The sequence below is a fragment of the Geotrypetes seraphini genome, chromosome 9 (genome assembly GCF_902459505.1).
Source record: "Geotrypetes seraphini chromosome 9, aGeoSer1.1, whole genome shotgun sequence".
Taxonomy (NCBI): Eukaryota; Metazoa; Chordata; class Amphibia; order Gymnophiona; family Dermophiidae; genus Geotrypetes; species Geotrypetes seraphini.
In genome coordinates, this window is record NC_047092.1 from 168,390,788 (window position 1) to 168,414,066 (window position 23,279).

General features: G+C 43.9%; 1 protein-coding gene across 2 annotated transcripts in view; it reads left to right on the top strand.

Moving 5' to 3' along the window:
- Positions 1 to 23,279, top strand: part of SERPINI1 (serpin family I member 1) — a 65,824-nt gene that overhangs the window by 31,276 nt on the left and 11,269 nt on the right. For both annotated transcript variants that reach the window (XM_033958164.1, XM_033958165.1), the window contains exon 6: positions 10,916 to 11,013. In XM_033958164.1, the coding sequence (XP_033814055.1) occupies positions 10,916 to 11,013 (98 nt within the window). The remainder of the gene's footprint in view (positions 1 to 10,915; positions 11,014 to 23,279) is intronic.

The following is a 23,279-nucleotide window of genomic DNA, read 5'->3' on the forward strand; positions in this document are numbered from 1 at the left end:
TTTTTTTGGTTCAATATTCTCCACAAAGAACTCTTCAATTATCACAACAACAGTTATTGGTCGTTCCTTCTTTTAGACAATTATTTCTCGACGTTCACAGGAACTCTTTATTCTCCGTTATGGCTCCCACACTTTGGAACTCTTTACCTTACTATCTCCGCACTGAAAGTTCGTTTTTGACATCTAAGACGCAACAAAAGGCATATTACTTCTTTCTGGTGTTTTGCTCATAGTTCAATAGGCTTGGGTAACAATAGAGTATATTATTTTTTGTCCCATACCTATTTGTTATTATCCTTTTCCTTTTCTCCATACCCCAGACGAAATTTTAACCATTCCATTTTTTTTTCTTTCCATGTTTCTTGGTATGTCTGTCCAGTCATGTTTCTGTTAAATTGTTTGTGTCTGTTACCTCCCCTCTTATATTTTATATTGTAAACCGCTTAGATTTTAATAAATTAAACTTGAACCTACAAATGCTGAATATCCAGACTCTGAATAGAGCGGCATCAAGGCTTTTCAAAGGAAGCTTGTCACTGGAAAGAAGATTCAGTCATTGTGTGTTTCAAAGAAAAACATAATGCAGTTGAATAGGAAGAGATGTCTCGCGATGAACAGCAAAAAAAAAAAATAAAAAACCAACAAATTGCAGCAGGATACAGAGAATACAGCAGTAGTGCAGGTTGCAGACGAAGCCTAGGTAGTGTAGGAGTAGCAGAACAGATGTGGAGAAGATGCACCCCTTGTAGATGCTGCAATGAAGCAGCAAAAGTACTTACCCAGCAGTTATTGAAGAGGCAGATAGAGCAAGATCAGCTTTTCTTAAGAACGCTGTCGCACTTTGTCTTGTAAACATTTGTGTTGTTTAAAAAGAAAATGCAATCTGGTTGTGACAGAGTGTCTGAAACCCTGCCACTTCCCCTACTTGACACTGCTGCTCAGACTCAGAATAAACTTCGGGAAAACCCGGCACTCTTCTTCCTGGCTAAATTATGTCACAACCACAGCAGCACTGAGAAAGAGTTTCTCCCAGGGAGGGGGGAGGGGAGAAAAGTAGGAAACCAGGAAGTGACTCAGGGAAACTTAAAAGGTCGAGCCAGACCCAGGAGGAGGGGGGTGGGGTGCTAGAAGGAACCCAGGAGCTGGAGAAGCTGGTTGAAGGGCACCGACAGAGTTTGTAGGAAGTAAGACTACTGTATTTCACAACCCTGCCTTTGTTCTAGTGCCTGCTAAGACCTGGGATATAACGCTGCCTAACTGTTCCCTGCACATGGAATAAAAGACTGTTTGGGGGCGTGGCACGTCCTATGGTGAAGGGGACTTTTGTTTGAGTAAGATTGGGGAAAAGCCTAACTGTTTGCTTTTGAAGAACCCAAACTTATAGGAGCCTGTGAAGAAACAGGCTTGGCACTACTATTGAATAAAAGAGGTTTTTTCCTTGAATGCCCAGAGTGTGGTCTGTCTGTCCGGCTATGCAACCCTTCTCCTGAACAAGCTGCCCCATTCTTATCACAGTGGTCATCCTTTTTTTTTTTTTTTTTTTTTAAGTCACATGGCATTGAGAGAGGCTTAAATCAGCACTGCAGTTCATAAAAGCAATGCGTTAACTGCTTCTCCATAGAGCCATCTGTCGATTCAGGTAGCCCAAGGAGAGGTACGAATGTTATTTCTTACATCAACTGAAGGAGCTTTACCTGTTACTTGGCAAAGCAACTTTATTTAAAAATTTCAACTAGGAGGATATGTGGTCTCTATCATCTCTTACTATCTGCGCCAAATAATAAGGATTAAGCCATATGTCTCTAAACCTGATCTGGCCCAACTCCTATATGCCTATGTACTCTCCAAAATGGACTACTGTAATTCCATATTCAATGGAATAACTAGCAAAAAACTCAAACGCCTTCAGCGAGTCCAAAACTCCGCAATCCGCCTTCTGTACGACCTCAACTACCATGACCCCATCTCTCCATGCAGAACACTGTACTTTCAAAGCCCTTGTAATGGCATAGAAAAGATTCCACATCACCACCCCCACCATCCAAGCTACTTCAATTATACCCCCCGAGCCATCTCTTCTCCAAGCCAAAGATAACCAGCCGCTTTAGCCTGTCCTCGTAGGGAAGTTGTCCATTGCTTTTATCATTTTTGTCACCCTTCTCTGTACCTTGATTACGCTTATCATAGAAAGAATGAGGTCAAATTTTGGCCACAGGCCAACTGCAATAAGGATAAATGAAGTTTTAGTAGCATTTACATTGTATGTGATGCCACTGAAAATTCATGGCTAAAGTTAAATGGGTATATTAAGAGGAAGTAACTAGCACTCGGTATCTTCTCAATGAATTTTCACTATAAATATAAATCTCATTGAAACAAGTAGTTATATACTATATCATCCACCTTTATGCCTATATAATCCAGGGGTGTCAGAGTCCCTCCTCGAGGGCCGCAAACCAGTTGGGTTTTCAGGATTTCCCCCATGAATATGCATGAGATCTATTTGCATGCACTGCTTTCATTGTATGCCAATAGATCTCATGCATATTCATTGGGGATGTCCTGAAAACCCGACTGGATTGAGGCCCTCGAGTAGGGACTTTGCCACCCCTGATCTAATCTATCCTACCTATATTCTATGTTATAGGTGGGAAAGTAGCTTCAGCCTTCGAGTGACTGCTTTATAATGTGTTTGATCGAGACCACGAGTGAGCTGTTTCAAGCTCGTAATAAAACAGTCACTCGAGTTACTGTTCCCAATTGATGTAGACAAGCATTGATCTAATATAACATAACCCCTATTGTTTTATCCTTTTTTGTTCTCTTTTCTATATCTTGTAGTTCTTCCCTGATGCAAGATGGAATCAATATGACATATAGGAGTCCTTTTACTAAGGCGCGCTAAATGTTAAAGCGTCCTTAGACTATAATAAACATGTTAGCGTTTAGCGCATGCTAATATTTAGCGCATGCTTAAACGGCTAGCGCGCCTTAGGGAAAGGACCCCATAAATACTTAAGTGCAAGAGGGATAAAATCAATATGCTAAATTGACAGATAAAATTAACAAGCTAAACAAACTAAATTAACAAGCTAAATTAACAAGCTAAACAAACCAAAATGATATGAAATAGAAATACATTGTGAAATTATTACACTCACTAAGGGCTCCTTTTACTAAGGTGCGCTAGCGTTTATAGCGCATGCAGGAAATTACCATGCGCTACGCTTCTAGAACTAATGCCAGCTCAATGCTTGCGTTAAGGTCTTGCGCGCGGGGCAGTGTAGTGCGCGCTATTCCGTGCATTAAAGCCCTAACGCAGTTTAGTTAAAGGAGCCCTAAATGTTTAAATTTTTTAAAAAGTAAAGGCCAATTTATTTTAGTTCAAAGCAAATATAGAAAATATGGGGGAAAAAATGCTAAACAATGAAACAAAAACATTAAAAAGACAAACAAAATGAATGAATAAATCTAGACGATGACGTGAGAAAATGTATGGTAAAAGGTAAGTATCTAATATAATAAAACGCTAAGCGCGCATGCGCACTCTTACTGCCTTGATGCCTGAGCTGTAGTTCCGTGGCCGGCAGAGTGTGCATGCGCGCTTACCACGCTTCTCTCTGTCTCGCAGCGGGTTTGCCGGCTCCGGCCAGACAAAGTTCATTTTTTAGTTCTAAGCCGCCGCTGCGGCTCCTCTATCGAACCTTACCAGAGTCAGAGAAGACTTCCGACTGGCGGGGATCGAGAGAGGAGACGCAGCGTCGGCTTTGAACTAAAAAATGAACTTTGTCTGTCCGGAGCCGGCAAGCCCGCTGCGAGACAGAGAGATGGCATCTGAATATTAGCAGTGATTCAACAGCACAGCCCAGCCTAGAGACAAGACAAACCCAGTAAACCATTCTCTATCCTCTCAAGAGCTCAGGCATCTGAATATTAGCAGCAATGTGGAAGTCTCTTTTACAAAAGGTATGTTAATCGTCTTATCCAGGGGTGGCTGCACATTTCTGTTTTTTGGCAGAGCAGGGAAGAGGGACAGGGAGAGCAGAGAAGAGGTGCTGCTGGACAAGGAAGTGGAGTGGGGAGGGAAATGCTGCTGGTGAGAAAAGGGGGCTCGAGCTGAAAGGGAACAGATGGTAGAAGAGGGCTGGGGGAGGTGGGTAAAAATGGGTTTAGAGCTGGGGCTGAAAATAGGGGACATGTGAGGAAAGGAGGCTTTACTAGTACCTGTTAATGTAACGGGCTAAAACACTAGTATAAAATAAATATCTAAATTGAATATCCATGAGATTATGGGCCTGTTTTACAAGGGCTTTGGGGCTGTTACTGCAGCGGCCTGCGCTAAACGGCTTTGTTAAAAGAGGCCATATGTGTAAACTAAAAACAATAAAACCACAAAAGAACATTTTTATAAAAACATATTAAAAAATATATAATATGGATTTCAAACATTTGCTTTCATGATACCTGAGTAATTTGAAAACATGTTATAAAAATGCAGTGCCCTTGACAAAGGCTGGTCTCAACGTCTCCTGTGCCTCTTCTTTTTTTTGTAGCTCTAGGTCAGGGGTAGGCAAAGCCGGAGCCAGGTCAGGTTTTCAGGATATCCACAATAAATATGCATGAGATAGATTTGCATCTCAAGGAGGCAGTGCATGCAAATCCATCTCGTACATATTCATGGTGGATATCCTGAAAACCTGACCTGGCTCCGGCTCTCGAGGACCGGAATTGCCTACCCCTGCTCTAGGTTACCCCCGAGGCTTGGGTTCTTCTTTTTTTTTCTACAACGTTTACCATATCCAGGAGCTTTTTAATGTAGAACTCAGTCCTTGCATTTCCCCCTTTTCTCTCCCCCTCCCCCCTGCTTCATTGCAATGAAGGACTGATATATATTTAAGAAGCAGGTTGGGAATTTGATGTCCTTGGTAAATTGCAAACCTCTCGCCATGGCTGATTGCTGGGACTCGGAGGTGCTCTGCGGGATTTTGTCGATGCACTAAATAAACACTTCATGCATATTTGATGAACTGACTTCAGCTGGCACGCTGTGAAACGCAGCCTGCAGGCACCGTCCGCTGGGACGCTGAGAGCAGTTGTTCTAGCGTACAACTTGTCCTGCTTAGTTATTGCACATTTTAGCAAGAATTAGATGTGCATCCAGGGACCCTGGGAGGCAGGCTAAGCATTGCGTTGAGCTATAAACCTTCTTTGTGGGAGCCAAATGACCTTGGCTATCTCATAGTCCCCAGTCGGTCGAGGGATTCAGCTATAAAGCTTATAAAGACCAGGTCTGACTCTATCGTCTCCCCCTACTCCCTGTTTGTCAAAACCTGGTGTATGTTCCCCTTCTGAAGAATGTGCTTTGTTTTTCCTGGCTAGCTAGTGAACATGTTTTTTTTTTTTTCTATGAAGAAACATAAGAAAGGCTCAGGGACATTCTAAGAAGTTAAATGGTAAATTTTATTCATTCAATTTTCTATACTGTTCTCCCAGGAGAGCTCAGAACAGTTTATGAGTTTATTCAGGTAACTAAGAGAAAATATTTTTTTTTCACTTAATGAAATAATTAAGCTCTGGAACTCATTGCCAGAGGATGTGGTAAGAGCAATTAGGGTATTTCGGCTTAAGAAAGGTTTGGACAAGTTCCTGGAGGAAAAGTCCATAGTCTGCCATTGAGATAGAAATGGGGAAAACCACTGCTGTCCCTGGGATAGCATGGAATTTTGCTACTCTTTTTTTGGATTCTGCCAAGTACTTGTGACCTGCATTGGCCACTGTTGAAAGCAGTATACTGGCTACATGGACTAGTCAGTCTGATCTAAAATGGCAATTTTTATGTCCTGGAAAAGCCATGTTAAGTTGGACCAAAGTCCAATAAGTCCAGCATTCTGTCCTTTGACCGTGGCCAGTCCATATTGCAATACCCAGCAGATCCTAAAATAGATCTGTAGCCTATATAGTTTATCCTTAGACATTAACAGTCTGCCTGGCTAATCAATTTTAATTAAATTTTCCTCCTGGAACGTGTCCAGTCCCCTTTTGAATCCCACTGTCTGTCATTTGCCTTCACTCCAATCTCTGGCAACAAATTCCACAGCTTCATTGTGTGCTGCTTATCAAGAATGTGAGGGTCAAAATACCACTACTTAGGGCCTTAACACGTGGAATAGCGCACGCTAGCCGCTACCGCCTCCTCTTGAGCAGGTGGTAGTTTTTCGGGTAGCGCACCACTGAAAAAGGAGCCCTGAGTATTGGTAGAGAGAGTCTCCTATTTCAGGGGCCATTGCAAAAAGCTTCCTTGGGTGGGAGTGTACGGTTTTATTGTGCGTTTCTGCCTGTAGAAAGGGACCACGACAGCAGTTAACTCGAGCAGTAGACATCAGCGTGTACCATATTAAAATGCATGGCTAAGAAGCTCTTACCTATTTTGCCTTAATGCATAGAAGTGTACTCATTTTTTAACACACGTGCAACATGTGAAATTCACCTCCAGGTTAGTGGAGAGAATTTACTGCCAGGTTTGGTTTTTTTTTTTTTTGTCCCTTTTTATCCCTTTCTTTTTGTCCCTTGTTAAAAAGTGCTCACTGGCTACCTATCCATCACCGTATCACTTACAAAATTGCTTTAATCACTTTCAAAACCATGAAAACCAAGGAGCCCACTTTTATCCATAAATATCTGATTCCACATGATCCTCCGAGAACACTAAGATCCGCTTCACAGCATCTTCTTCATGTCCCATCCCTAAAAATTATTAGTACCCGTAGGGTTTCTTCTTTTGCAACGATAGCCCCAACAATATGGAATTCATTACCATCATATTTAAGGTCTGAACAGAATTTAGATAAATTCAAAGGTGGCCTTAAAAGCTTTTTATTTAAAGACGCATATGACTGTTAATTGGTCTATGGGACTTTTCTAGCTCATTCTCAATATAAAAATTCATTTTCTATTCAAAATTTATTTTTTCCCTTTCCCTATGTTATCCTTAATTGTTCTCTCTTTCTTTTAAATTGTATTTCTCCCCACCACCCTATTGTTCCATATAAGTAATGTTATGTCATTAAAAGTTTAACTGGACCCCTTATTAAATTTTTTCTTGTAAAACGCTTAGAATTTATAATTAGTGTTTTATCAATTTTTTAATAAACTTGGAAACTTGTCTTTTTTTTTTTTTTTTTTTTGAGTTCTGTGTGCATATCCAAAGAAAACAAAAGAACCAATATGTGTGCAAGAAATTTTTGTGAAACTAATGCATATTTATGCATGGAACATTTGCAGTTCTTGTGTAAAATGTGTGCTGGCACATTTGCTTTGCACAGCGAAGGTACCCTTGTGGCAAAATCTTTGTGGGCTGAAAGAGAGCCTACCGGACATAAGTTGTGCTTCATATTTGCATATTAGACTCAAAGGCACCCAACTCATAAAACTTCTTAAAGAAAAAGGCAATAGTAATTCACAGCCTCAATATATAAGGGATTACAAACCTTATATACTTAAACCTTTTTCAATTGCAAAATCTCTCACATGATCCTCAGCAAGGCCTCCTCCCCACTCAATAAATCTTCATAGTAGGTGGCTTTACACCTCTCGTCATCGGATCCTTATATTTTCTTAAACTTTTTTTTGCTTGTATTCTTTATAATTTTTTGTATAATTTAAATACTTAAATAGTTCATAAATTAGCCACTATTTATGAACTATTTAAGTATTTAAACATTAAATTATACAAAAAATTATAAAGAATACAAGCAAAAAAAGTTTAAGAAAATATAAGGATCCGATGACGAGAGGAGGTGTAAAGCCACCTACTATGAAGATTTATTGAGTGGGGAGGTGGCCTCGCTGAGGATCATGTGAGAGATTTTGCAATTGAAAAAGGTTTAAGTATATAAGGTTTGTAATCCCTTATATATTGAGACTGTGTCATATTCGCATAAGGCATATCTACTGCATTGCTGTGGAATATTTTCTCAATCTCAACAGAAGCAACCATGCACTCAGGCACTGGTCCTCGGTATCTCTAACTTAAGCATTCTTGAAACAGTTTATTCAAATGGAATTCCTAAGTCTGATTTCACTTCTTTTTCTGAACTTGAGGAAAGTCATTTGATTAATATCAAATTGTTGTGGTTGACTCATGCTCAAGTCCTAGCGACTTGCTGACTTGTGGATCTAAAAAGAAATCGTTTTTGTGCTAGTCCAGAAAGGTCCTCCAGTGTCATCGCCATGGTTGTTTTCAACATTTCCAGCCATCTGATTGCAGGACGCCCTCTTTGCCTGGTTCCTTCGATCTTCCCAAACATGATGTCCTCCAGTGATCTCTCTCATCTGATGGTGTGACCAAAATAAGATGGTCGTAACTTCATCGTTTGGGCTTTGAGTGACATAGCTGGTTTGATCTCTTACACAATCGATTTGTTAGTTCTTCTGGCGGTCCACAACACGCCTAAAATTCTTCTCCAGCACCAAAGCTCAAATGAGTCAATCTTCATTCTGTCTTGTTTCCGTAGTATCCAGCTTTCGCATCCGTAATGGACCACTGAGAAAATGAGTGCGTGGACAAGTCTGATAATTCATTTGGAGTGTTACCTCCTTGCCTTTGAATACTTTATCGAGAGCCTTCATTGAAGAGCGACCAAATGCTATTCTGCCGAGTATTTGCTCCCTGCTAGTTGCTTCTTTGTTTACAAAAGAGCCCAGCAGATTGAAATCCTTTACAATTTCTATTCTATCGCCTTCAAGCTCAAAATCTTCATCATTTTCCGTGTTCATGATCTTCGTCTTGTTTATATTCAGTTCTAATTCCATGTTATGACTTTCGGCTTTGACTTTTCTCAGTAGATACAGCATGTCGTCTTTGCTGCTGGTGATGAGCATGGCATCATCTGCATAACACAGGTTGTTTATTTCGGCCACCAACTTTGAAACTGATTATCAGATTAAGTGCCCATAAACTGAGGTTCTAACGATGCCTTCCTGTGCAGCCCTCAGTTGGGATGGCCAGGACAAAATTGTGTCTTGTATTTCATTTTCGCCCTGTTGAACCAAATATAACCTTATACAGTGGTGCCTCGCATAAAGAACGCCTCGCACAGCGAACGCTGCACACAACGAACTTCATTTCATGATTCATACAACGAACTTCGTTTCACACAACGAAGTCGCCCGAGCTTCCACGATCGCTGCCGATGTATTGCATTCTTCCGCGCAGGCACTGCAGGCAGTCGTTAGTCACTGCGCTTAACGCGTTTCGCATAACAAACTTGCTCCTGGAACGAATTAAGTTCGTTGTGTGAGGCACCACTGTACTATCGAAGAAAGGCACACTGAAACATCTTTGCTTGAACTGTTTGCTATCAATTCTTTAACAGTGCAAGATCAGCTGTTAAAACCTTCCCTGGCTCTGACAGCTTCTGCCCGGGAGGTTGAATTTATCATGATTCTAGTCAGCTGCTGGGCTTCTAGCAGCCACTAAATGAAAGTTCCTCAGGTTTCTTTCTCTTACAGAATGATGAGCTATCTCCTTTCAGATTAAAAAATAAGTCGTCTTTTCTGGGCTATCTTGGTTTGTTTGTGGTAGTCTTCCACCTTAATTACTCTTGGCTGTTAGACCCCCCCCCCCCCCCCCCCATTTATAAAGTCTGCAATCCTGTAAGTACGGCTTGAATTCACTGTATTCTATGTCTCACATTTCTTCTTATGATATTGGGTGGTTCATTTTTTTTGTTTCCATTATTACATTAATTATAGCCGGTGGGATATGTTCTAACAGAATGTAGAATTTGCATGTGTATTGTGTGCGTACAAGATCTTAATGCAAACATATCACAGAAAATATGCAATGAAGCTACAAAGTAGTAGATTTAAAACAGGAGAAAATATTTCTTCATATAATTAAACTCTGGGATTTGTTGCCGAAGAATGTGGTGAAATCAATTAGCTTAGCAGGGTTTTAAAAAGGTTTGGCATGTCTATGAGAGCTAAATGTCAAATATCTGCTAATAATAACAAGCTTTTATTGATATTAACAGGAGTTGCCATCCAACAAATAACACATAATTGGAAAGACTGTAGAAGACTGAATTATTGTTTTTGGTGGTCTTCAGTTTGTCATGTGTATAAAATGGAAAGAGCATTGGCTGTTCAAAAAGGATATTATAATAAATTTAAGGATGTGTGGGGACCTTTATTAAATTATAGTAATGAATAAGTTACACTTTTCCCAATCTTAATACACATGTGGATGTGGGGGTGGGATTTCTTGTTTTTCCATTAAGAATATATAGATGATTGTCGTAAGATATTATTTTTATGTGGTATATATTAATTGTATATGAATTTGGGAGGGGGGTGGGGGTTAATCTTCTTGGTGTATGATATTGAAAATTTTTCAAGTGATGTTGTATTATATTTGGTAGATATTTACTGTACACTTGATGTAAGTTTAAAAATGAATAAAGAAATGATTAAAAAAAAAAAAAAAAAGGTTTGGATAATTTCCTAAAGAAGCATTACCTATGTAGAAAGGAATATTTCATCTTCATGAATTCCTCAGGGATATATTTTATGTAGAAGAAAGTCTAAGGGCTCCTTTTACGAAGCCTCATTAGCGGCTTTAGCGCACGCTAGCCGAAAAACTACTGCCTGCTCAAGAGAAGGCGGTAGCAGCTAGCGCGGCCGGCAAATTAGCGCGCGCTATTATGCGCGTTAAACTGCTAACGCGGCTTCGTAAAAGGAGCCCTAATTGTTTGTTGCTGTAAAAGTACTTTTATTATTGCAGTCTTGGCTACTTATTACAGTTTTTACCTGGTTGCAATCTTTTTCTTTTTTTTTTTTTTTTTAAATTTTTGTAGACCAGAGATGATAGAAAACAAAAGCAAATCTTTAGACATTTATCTCAATATGTTTGTAGATTCAAAGTAGAAAAGAAGATGGACCTGAAAAACATTCTGTGGGATCTTGGGATCAGAGAAGTATTTGACAGAAATGCCGATCTTTCTGCATTATCTGGTAAGAAGACTTTACACAAAAAAGCATATTGTATTGTAGCAATTCATTTTAATAATGCTTTTTTAAGTTTTTAGCATAATTAGCGATTGAGGCCCCTTTACTAAAGTGTGTTAGGCTGTTAACGCACAGTTTAACATGTGTTAACCGCTAACACGCAAACATGGTATCAGGCCACATGATATATTTACAGTTAAGTTTCACGTTTATTCATGGCTTGATATACCGACCATCACATGTATCTGGGCGGTTTACAATATTAAAAATTAGAAAGGTCTAATATAATTTTTGAGTTAGGTACAATAAAATAAAAAATTAAGAATTGATTGGAAACGAAAGGGAAGTTTTAATTACAATGATAAATAAAAATAAAAGGAAAGGGTAGAGGGGAAACAGGGATGTCGCTACTTAAAAGCGCTTTTTTTTTATTTTTTTTTAATTATTTTTTCTCCCCCCCCCCCCCCCCACACACACTTATTGGTAGGCATCTTTAAAGAGAAATGTTTTTAGATTTGTTTTAAATTTATTTAGGGAATTTTCATTGCGAAGATAAAGGGCTCCTTTTACTAAGCTGTGCTAAGGCCTTAACGTGTTGAATAGCGCGCGTTAAATTGCCATAAACGCTAGCCACTAATGCCTCCGTTGGAGCAGGTGGTAGATTTCCGGCTAGCGCGCGCTAATCTGGTGCGTGCGTTAAAATTGCTAGCACGGCTTTGTAAAAGGAGCCCAAAATGGCATTGCATTCCAGAGCGATGGTGCAACCACTGAGAAAATGGAATTTCTAGTATAGTATAGGTCTTTGATTGAAGGTACTGTCAATAGTGTGTTAAGGCTATTTTTGGAAGTAGGAGGAACTGGGTAAAATATAGGGGAGGGGGGGGGAGAATGGGTATGAAAGTGATTGGCACTAAGGCCCTGATTGTCTCAAAGATGCCTAAAGATAGGCATCTAGATTGGCGTGCCAATTTGATTTTTTAAATCAGCACTGATAATTGAAGATACCATTTAAAAAAAATTTTTTTTTTAAATCAATTAGCAGGTAGGCATAAGCATGATTAGGGGCAGAGTTTGGGTGCACTCGTTTAGGCCAAGAAAACCCTGGCCTAAATGACAATGCACCTAAGAGATCTTAATACTTAAGCACCACTAGGTGTGGTTCTATTAACAGCACCTAGTGGATAATTGACGATCACGCTCAACGGCACTTAGGAGCTCAGTATCATTTATAGAATTGGGACTTAAATGTGCTATACTTACTATGCGCCAACACGCGGAACAGAGCCACTTATCACCTCCTAATAGGACATGCTAAGTGCTTCCGCACTATTGAGCATTTTAATGGGGTTACGTGCTGGGTACGCTTCCCACTAAGGGTATCATGACAGTTTTGCATTAGTTCATGTTAATATGCTTTAACATAGGAAATTAAGCCCAAAATCGAATGCACTTTGTAAAAGACCCCCTAAGTAATTAAACTGGCCTATTGCTTTAACCCTTTCAGGACCAAGGGACATATTTGTCCCATAACTTTAAAATCCTATAAATTTTGATTGGGATAGTCTACAGTTCTAAATTTGATATGTACGGATTCCATATGATACTACCTTTATGTAAACAAACTGGTTCCGACATTCATTCATTAGCGTCGTTGCTAAATTGACGAGAAGATTCACTTGCCACACTGTCCATAAGCCAGAAGTGTGATTTTTTTTAAATAAAAATAATGATATTTCACAAAAAAAATTTTTTGGCATCCGCAAGCCCTTTTTACCATAAAAATGTCGTCAAAACCACAAAAATTGGCCTACGATCCTTATGGTCCTGAAAGGGTTAAAAGTGATCTTATGCTGCAAATTTTAATGCATTTTCTGGTGATCCCGTAAGAGTAATCAGCTTGAAAATTTTAGTCTTGTGAACCATGCCATTTTTATAAATGCTTGTTTTGATTCATGGATGAGTGTGTGAGATATGCGTGCGTATGTATGTATGTATGTGTATGTATGTATATCGCATATGCGTATGTGTATGTATGTATATCGCATATCGCATATGTGTATGTATGTAGGCACGCATATCACACACACTCATCCATAAATCAAAACAAGCATTATCCCAGGACAAGCAGGCAGCATATTCTTAACACATGGGTGACGTCACCGACGGAGCCCTCGGTACGGACCTTTTAACTAGAAGTTTCTAGTTGGCCGCACCGCGCGTGCGCGAGTGCCTTCCCGCCCGACGGAGGAGTGCGTGGTCCCCAGTTTCTTCGTTTCCGCGGAGCGAAGAAGACGCGTGTATTTTTTCAACGGCCGTTGAAATCACTTTTTGCCTTCCCGCTCGCGCTTTTGTTATATTTTTTTTTCTTCCTCTACCTTCGGGTTTCCTTTTTCTTTCAATTGCAAAAAAAAAAAAAAAAAAAAAAAACTTTGATTTTTATTGTTTCTTTCGTTTTCGCCCCGGCGGGGCCTGTTGCCATTATACAGGCCTCGGACTTCGATTTTGCGGAGGCTATCTTCCCCTTCATGCCCCCGCAGGTCGGTTTTAAGAAGTGCCAGCGGTGTGCACGCCCGATCTCCGTTTCTGACCCACACAATTGGTGTTTGCAGTGCCTGGGTCCGGAGCATCGGGCAGATTCCTGCACCCGCTGTGCCACTTTACAAAAACGTACTCTTAAAAACCGAAGAATCCAGCAAACCCTGCTCTTCGGCTCCGAGTCGGCGATGGATTCACCACCCTCAGCGGCGGTACCGCAGAAATCGGCACCGTCCAGCTCGACACCGACCGATCCCGCATCGGCGCCACTGGCGCCAGGTAAGCCGGCTAAGAAGCCTTCCTCTTCCCTCGAGCGCCCTCCAGCTACGGTGACGACACCGTCCATACCGGCATCGCACCGGTCCCGTAAACGCTCCGCCCCGATAACGGTGAGTGCCTCGTCATCGGCCTCCTCATCGCCGGGGCGTGGAGCGGCATCCAAGGAACCGAAGAAAAAGAAAGCGGTTCCGATGCCACCCCTGGATGACCGTATCTCGGCCATCCTACAAACTCAGCTTCAGGAGCAGTTGAAGAAACAGCTTGAACAACTGCTACCCTCTATCCTGGCACCGCTCCTTCCGGTACCAGACCGGCCCGAGCCCCGCACCGAGCCCCCGGTGTCCACTCCTTCGGTACCGGTAAACACCTCGATGCCGATCCTTTCGGCACAACAACTTCCTGATGATCCTGTGGTTCATTCTCGAACCACAGTGGATCCTGCTCGGCACCAGGCGGTACGGCACTCTTCTCGGGACCGAGAACGACGCCGATCGTCCTCCCCTGGTGCCGTTTCGGTGCGCTCTGGTAAATCTTTGTCCAAAACTCACCACACCGCACCCTCCACCCCGGTGTCCCGACACGCACCAGAGGTCAGGGATCCGGATTTATGGGAGGAGACTCCTCTCGGTACCGAGGAGGATCCCTCCTCATCTGATGAGGAACCATCGGCGCCTGATGCCTCCTCTAAACCTGAGCAGTCCTCTTTTTCTAAATTTCTGAGGGAAATGTCTGCTGCTCTGTCACTTCCCCTTGAATCTGACTCCAAAAAGTCCCAAGCCTTTTTAGAAGCCTTAGACTTTGAGCAACCTCCTAAAGAGTTCCTCAAACTTCCCGTACATGACATCTTACGGGAGACATTCTACAAAAATTTGGAAAATCCCCTCACGGTACCGGGAGCTCCCCGTAAACTGGACAACCTTTACCGTGTCATCCCTATTCCAGGATTCGACAAATCTCAATTGCCCCATGAGTCCCTTCTGGTGGAATCCACCTTAAAAAAGACTCAGGGCTCCAGTGTCTATGCCTCTACCCCTCCTGGCAGAGAAGGTAAGACCATGGACAAGTTTGGCAAGAGGCTTTACCAAAATGCCATGCTTGCCAACAGGGCAAACAACTATTCCTTCCATTTTTCCTTTTATCTCAAACACTTGGTCCAACAGCTGTCTGCCCTCCAGAAGTACCTTCCTGAGCGCAAGGTCCCGCTATTCCAGCAGCACATATCTGGCCTTCTCCAAATGCGCAAGTATATGGTCCGCTCGATCTACGACTCCTTCGAGCTCACCTCTCGGGCCTCTGCCATGGCTGTAGCCATGCGTCGCTTGGCCTGGCTCAGAGTCTCCGACCTGGACATCAACCACCAGGACCGCCTGGCCAACGCCCCCTGTCTCGGGGATGAGCTTTTTGGAGAGTCACTGGATTCCACCACCCAGAAACTCTCCGCCCATGAGACTAGGTGGGACACCCTAATCAAGCCGAAAAAGAAGGCTCCGCCTGCTCGACCCTATCGGCCTCAATCATCCTACCAGCGGAGGTTCTCAGCCAGGCCACTCAATCCGCCTCCCCAACAATCTCGGCGACCCCGTCAACAGCAGCACCATGCCCAGGCTCGGTCTCAGGCCACCCAACCCTCCAAGCCTCCTCAGCCTGCTAAACAATCTCAGCCCTTTTGACTCTTCTCTCCAGGGCATAGCCAGTCATCCACCCTCGCTACCTCTTCCACAGCCTATCGGGGGTCGTCTCACCATTTTCTCAAGCCGTTGGGAAGTCATCACGTCGGACCAGTGGGTCCTCAACATCATCCGCCACGGCTACTCTCTCAACTTCCAGACTCTGCCTCCGGACAACCTTCCCGTAGAGTCTGCTTCAAACTCATCTCAAACCCCCCTCCTCCTGAGGGAGGTTCAATCCCTCCTCCTTCTCAATGCCATCGAAGAAGTACCTCCAGATCAAAGGGGGCAGGGATTCTACTCCCGCTACTTCCTGGTACCCAAAAAGACGGGAGACCTCCGTCCCATTCTCGATCTAAGGGACCTCAACAAGTGTCTGGTCAAGGAGAAGTTCAGAATGCTCTCCCTTGCCACGCTCTATCCTCTTCTTTCTCAACACGACTGGCTATGTTCCCTGGACCTCAAAGAGGCCTACACTCACATCTCCATCAATCCACATTCTCGCCGCTACCTGCGATTCCAGGTACTGCACCACCACTATCAGTACAAGGTGCTACCGTTCGGCCTCGCCTCCTCACCCAGGGTCTTCACCAAGTGCCTCATAGTGGTAGCGGCCTTCCTCAGGTCTCACAACCTCCAGGTGTTCCCCTATTTGGACGATTGGTTGGTGAAAGCACCTACGTCTCCACTTGTGCTACAGGCTACTCATCACACCATCTCTCTCCTCCACCTCCTGGGGTTCGAGATCAACTACCCCAAGTCGCATCTGCTTCCCACCCAGCGACTTCAATTCATTGGAGCAGTTCTGGACACCACGCTAATGAGGGCTTTTCTCCCCTCCGATCGCAAGCAGACCCTGCTCCATCTCTGCCGTCAGGTACTCTTGCATCCCTCCATTCCTGCTCGACAGATGATGGTCCTCCTGGGTCACATGGCCTCGACAGTGCATGTCCTTCCTCTGGCTCGTCTCCACCTTCGTACACCTCAGTGGACGCTCGCCAACCAGTGGTCACAGACTACGGATCTTCTTTCTCATCCCATCTCTGTGACATCATCTCTTCAGCAATCTCTCCAATGGTGGTTGAACTCCTCAAATCTTTCCAGGGGTCTACTTTTCCATCTGCCCCCCCACTCTATGATCATCACCACAGATGCGTCCCCCTACGCGTGGGGAGCTCACCTGGGAGATCTACGCACCCAGGGACTTTGGACCCCACAGGAGCGTCGTCATCACATCAATTTCCTGGAACTCAGAGCCATTTTCTACGCCCTCAAGGCTTTCCAGCATCTTCTCTGTCCTCAAGTCCTCCTCCTATGCACAGACAATCAAGTCGCCATGTACTACATAAACAAGCAAGGCGGCACCGGATCTCGCCCCCTTTGTCTGGAGGCTCTGCGCATCTGGACCTGGGCCACGGACCGCAATCTCTTTCTCAGGGCGGTCTACATCCAGGGCGAACAGAACTCTCTGGCCGACAATCTCAGCCGCATCCTTCAACCTCACGAGTGGACGTTGGACCCTCCGACTCTACTCTCCATCTTTGCTCGATGGGGCACTCCGCAGGTGGACCTCTTTGCAGCACCTCACAACCATCAGCTGCCCCAATTCTGTTCCAGACTCTTCTCTCCTCACCGTCTGGCCCCGGATGCATTCCTGCTCGACTGGAGGGATCGGTTCCTCTATGCCTTCCCTCCACTTCCTTTGATGTTGCGGACCTTGTCCAAACTCCGCAAGGACAATGCCACCATGATCCTCATCGCCCCTCGGTGGCCTCGTCAACACTGGTTCTCCCTTCTGCTTCAACTCAGCTCCAGGGAGCCCATTCCTCTTCCTGTGTTTCCTACTCTACTTACACAGCAGAATCAGTCTCTACTACATCCCAACCTGTCTTCCCTCCACCTGACAGCTTGGTTTCTCTCGGGCTGACCTCTCCGGAGAATCTATCTCAACCGGTCCGCCTCATTTTGGACGCCTCCAGGAAACCGGCCACTCTTCAATGTTACCATCAGAAGTGGACCAGATTCTCCTCGTGGTGTCTCCGGCATCATCAAGAACCCACCTCTTTGGCGGTGGAAACTGTCTTGGACTATTTGCTCTCGCTGTCCAACGCTGGCCTCAAAACCACTTCCATCAGAGTCCACCTCAGTGCCATCACTGCGTTTCACGAGCCTATTCTCGGAAAACCCCTCACGGCTCATCCGCTGGTTTCAAGATTTATGAGAGGGCTCTTCAACATCAAACCGCCTCTCAAGCCTCCTCCCGTCGTCTGGGACCTGAATGTGGTTCTCTCTGCCCTTATGAAACCTCCGTTTGAGCCTCTTGCCACAACTTCATTCAGGCTTCTTACCTGGAAGGTGCTTTTCCTAATTGCCATCACCTCTGCCAGGAGGGTTAGCGAACTGCATGCACTGGTTGCCGACCCACCGTTCACTGTTTTTTCACCATGACAAGGTTGTTCTGCGTACCCACCCTAAATTCCTTCCCAAGGTGGTCTCAGCTTTTCACCTCAACCAGTCCATTGTGCTTCCCGTCTTCTTTCCTAAGCCTCACTCGCATCCTGGAGAACAGGCGTTGCACACGCTGGATTGTAAGCGTGCCCTTGCTTACTACCTTGATCGTACCAGAGCTCACCGAACATCCCCCCAGCTCTTTTTGTCTTTCGATCCCAACCGTTTGGGCCGTCCTGTCTCCAAACGGACACTTTCAAATTGGCTTGCTGCCTGTATTGCCTTCTGTTATGCTCGGGCCGGTCTCTCACTGGAAGGATCTGTCACGGCCCACAGAGTCCGAGCTATGGCTGCTTCTGTGGCTTTCCTCCGTTCCACGCCCATCGAGGAAATCTGCAAGGCGGCCACTTGGTCCTCAGTTCACACGTTCACTACTCACTACTGTCTGGATGCATTCTCCAGACGGGATGGACACTTCGGCCAATCTGTGTTACAAAATTTATTTTCCTAATGGCCAACCATCCCTCCTCCCTCTTTGTTAGCTTGGAGGTCACCCATGTGTTAAGAATATGCTGCCTGCTTGTCCTGGGATAAAGCACAGTTACTTACCGTAACAGGTGTTATCCAGGGACAGCAGGCAGATATTCTTAAGTCCCACCCACCTCCCCGGGTTGGCTTCTTAGCTGGCTTATCCTAACTGGGGACCACGCACTCCTCCGTCGGGCGGGAAGGCACTCGCGCACGCGCGGTGCGGCCAACTAGAAACTTCTAGTTAAAAGGTCCGTACCGAGGGCTCCGTCGGTGACGTCACCCATGTGTTAAGAATATCTGCCTGCTGTCCCTGGATAACACCTGTTACGGTAAGTAACTGTGCTTTTTCAGATAGTTTCCACTTAAATAGAAAAAAATTATATATATATATATATATAAAACAACAACAACAAAAAAATATATATATATATATAATTTTTTCTATTTAAGTGGAAACTATCTGAAAATAATGGCAATTCAAATGCTGTGCGAAGGCTTTTTAGCATATTCTTGACATTTTAGCTAGATTATGCTTGATATATTCAGTGGCTTTGCTTTCATACAGCAGACTGGTAGCCATATGGTCTTTATCTGTCATCATTTTCTCTTTTTCTTCATGCATAACTCTTTTTGTAATCCGCTTTGAACCGAAAGGTAATGGCGGAATAGAAATATGTAATGTAATGCAAGCATATCCAACAAAATTAAAAAATAGCAAAATAAAGCATCTATCAGTTCAGTACTATCCAGCATTAATAAAGCAGTGTTCAAAAGAACTTGTAGGCCATTTTAAGAAGTTTCAACTAGAGAGTTGCACGGAGACGGAAATCAAACCCGTCCCCGTTGGAAATCAAATCTGTCCCCACTGGATTCAAATCTGTCCTCGCAAGTAATCTCTTCCTTCCCCGCTCGTCCCCATAAACTTCAGAAGTAATTATTTCATGCAAGTATACTATTGAAATAAAGAATCTGGTAGAGACCCATTTACAAATAAGCAAAGACACTTAGGGCTCCTTTTACTAAGCCCCTTTAGCATTTTTAGCGCACACAGCATTTTAGCGAGCGCTAAACCCGCACTATGCGGCTAGATCTAACGCCAGCTCAGTGCTGGCGTTAAGGTCTAGCGCGTGCGGCAATTTAGCGCACGCTATTCCACACGTTAAAGCCCGAACACGGCTTAGTAAAAGGAGCCCTTAATTTGGAAATATTAATTGGGAAGAATGCATACTTTGTAAATGGGTCTCTGCCAGAGCCTCTAATGTAAACATAAAATCTAAATAGCCCAGCTGATGAGGACCCTCAAGCTTTGTTAGCTGAAGACTTCCTCTGAAGGTGGCCAAAAATCCCTTTTACCAAGCTTGGCAGGCAGCAGCGGCATCCCTAAGCCACAGGTGTTGGCTCCTCAGTGGCTCAAGGATGCTGCCAGCGACTGCTACGCTTGGTAGAAGTTAATTCCGGCCACCTTTTAGAGGAGATCCTCAGCTGGTGGTGCTTGGGGATTCCTACCAGCTACAGCAAATATTTCAACACTGGAGAAATAAAAACAGAAATGCATTTCCTTTTCTATTGAACACAGTACAAAGACAACTGCTATATACATTTCCCAAATCTAACATATTTCAGTCTATACATTCTTTTTTTTTTTTTTTACCTTTGTACGGAGATTTATTTTTCCATCAAGTTGTTTCCAGTTTCTCTTTTTTCTGCTTTCCTCCTACCTTCTGCAAATTCTTCTTCTTCAGGCAACTGCTGTCCATTGGTTACTCCCACCATGGTCCAGCATTTCTATCTCCCCTCCCTCCCATTGTACAGCATCCTCACTCCCTTCTATCCTGTATCATTCTCCCTCTTTTTTTCCTCCCTACTTCTTCACATCATTTTTTCTCTCTCCTCCACTCATGTACAACATGTCTCCCTCTCTCTCACTGTCCACCCTGGGGAAAAAGAGAGAGAGGGATCCAGGGACAACATTTATCCCTCTCGCCCCCCCCCCCCCATGTTTTCACCTCTGCCTACCAGCCCCATGCCCAACATTTCTCCTTCTATCACCCCCCTCCAGCACCATGCCACATCTCTTCCTCCATTCTATCCACCACCATGTCCAACATTCCTCCCTCTTGCATTCTTTTCAATCTGTCCCATTGTTCCCTCTCCACCATCATATCCAACATTTCTCCTTTCTCTTCCACAGGCATCTCTACCTCGTTCCTCTCCCACCATCATGTCCAACAATTCCCTTTCTCCCTATGCCCAACAACTCTTTCTTCCTTTCCCCATTTGCACCCTCTCTTTCCCTCACTCACATACCTATGCCCAGCAATTCTATCTTTCTATTCCATCTCCCACCTTCAGCATCTCTTTCTCTCCCTCCCTCCATCCTATGTCCCAAGTTCCTGTCCCCTTCCTGCCTTCCAGTCTTTGACCTAAGTTTGTGCCCTCTCATGTCCTAATGCGCTTTTTCCCTCTTTTGTCCCAAGTGCATGCCCCCTCTCTCCCTTCTTGTGCCAACACACTCCCTCCTTTCGTGTCCCAAGTTTATGGCCCCCTTCCACAGGTGTATACCAGAGCTCTCCAAGAAGGCCTCCTTCTTCCTGCCTTCCAACCGCACTTCTTCACAAATCCTCAGGCAGCGGTTCCTACACACTGCATGTGGTTGATCTGGAAGCCTTCCCTCTGGCGTCGACTCTAACGTCAGAGAGAAGGCTTCCGAGTCAGCTGCGAGCAGCATGCAGGAAACACTACAACACAGCTTTGTGAAGAAGCAATTGCAGCTGGAAGGCAGGAAGCAGGATTTGCCAAGATCCCCATGGACCCAGGGGAAAACCCTTCAGATTCTGCAGAATTCTGGTTGGCCCCGTTTCCTTGCAGCTCTCTAGTTTCGACAAAGCCCTTCATTATAAAGGCCAACTATCGATTAATTGGATATGTCTAAAACAGTAGAGCACTCTTCTCTACTTTTACCAAAACACAGTAAGTTTTTTGCATTTGTTATGCTTTAATAGCAAAACTTAATGCACGGTCAGCTCAAAAGCTATGCAATAATTGTTGGAATTGCGCCCAGTATCTCCTCTGTAGAGTCACCACATTGAAAAGATTTTTTTTTTTTTAATCAATAAATGTTTATTAAAAGATTTTGGGTATAAAATTATACACACCAGAAATTGCATAGCAGAGACAACAGAGTTGCAAACAAGCATACAAAACCACAACAAGAGATCTATAAGTCTCATAATGCTCCCCCCCCAATACAATCATCAAAAAGGGCTCCCAACCATACCAACAATCCCCCAATATAAAGCAGTAACCCAAACTCCACTATGTCCCCCCCACCACCCAGCCCTACCTCTAGCAAAGAGGGACTCCCTGTTGGTTCTGCAGGAGAGTCCCCCCATCCACAATCCCCCCCCACCCAGAAAGAAGCTTAAAACAAAGATTCAATTCTTTCAAGGATTCGTGTCCAAGTCCGTGTGTAAGTATAATAGTAACCATGACGCTTTGCAATAGACAGTTCCATGTGATAAATAAATTTAAGCTTTAAAGTCCAATCTAATTGAGTAGGTGCCAATTCCTGCTTCCAATGAGCAGCAATCAAGCACTTGGCTGCCGCCAAACCCCAGCGTCTAAGTTTGGTTTGCCAGGCATATAAACACACATTATAAAGGCCCAACAAACATCCCTGTGGAGAAAATGGCAATAAAATTTGTAACAGTTGTGATAAACATCCCACGACCTTCCTCCAGTAAGGCTGTAGGATAGGGCAGTCCCACCAAATATGCAAAAAAGTCCCCGAAGCCAACCCACATCTCCAACACAATACCGAAGCACCAGGGAACATTCGATGTAGTCGCTCCGGCGTGTAGTACCACCGAACGACCACTTTGGCTCCTTTTCCTTTCCGGCTCTCTACCAACGGGCTTGGGAGGTAGATCTGGGTTGTACCTTCTCGGTTGAGGAGTGGGCGCTGATCACTACAGAAGTGGGCAAGGCATCCTCTTGTGCACTTATTAAGGACATTGAAAAGATTTTGACTGAATATTAAGATAAGTGCATCCGCAACTGTGAATAAACCATCATAGACTCTTGAGGGTGAAGAATAGAAAGATTCCGGCATCTCAAAGAGCAGCAAGATTCCATGCACAGTGCACTAAATGCAGTGTGCAGTCCATGCCCATTCTCTAGCCATAACCTACCCAGTCCCCATCCTCTACCACAGGGTGCATGCCGTAGCAGTAACGTTTCATCAAAACGAGCCAATGTAATTTGGACCCAATTTCTTTCTCATGCTTAGACCTACTCTTCATTGACCACAAAATTTGCTCACAGTTGGGTGAAACTGTCCCACACTCAATCTGAACAGAGGGATTGATTGCAATTCCATATTTTTAGCAAGGCATTTTGTCGCTCTTTTACTAAAGTGTGTTAAGCAGTTAAACTGAATGAGTGCACAATGTTACCGCATGGGCACAGTTACCATTCTTAAGCTTGAGTAGTATACAGTCAAACCTTTGTTTGCGAGTGTAATTTGTTCCAGAAGCATGCTTGTAATCCAAAGCACTTGAATATAAAAGCGAATTTCCCCATAGGACGATTCGTTCCACAACCCAAAAACTTTAATACAAAATAGTGCACGTACTCGTACTGCAAGACCTCGCTCATTTAGAACAGTCACTAAACTGCAGCGTCAGAGAGAGAAGAACGGTCGGCTCAGTTGTGATGCGTGTATACTGTATATACTTGTATTGCAAGACCTTGCTTGTATATCAAGTTAAAATTTAATAAAATGTTTTGCTTGTCTTGTAAAACACTTGCAAA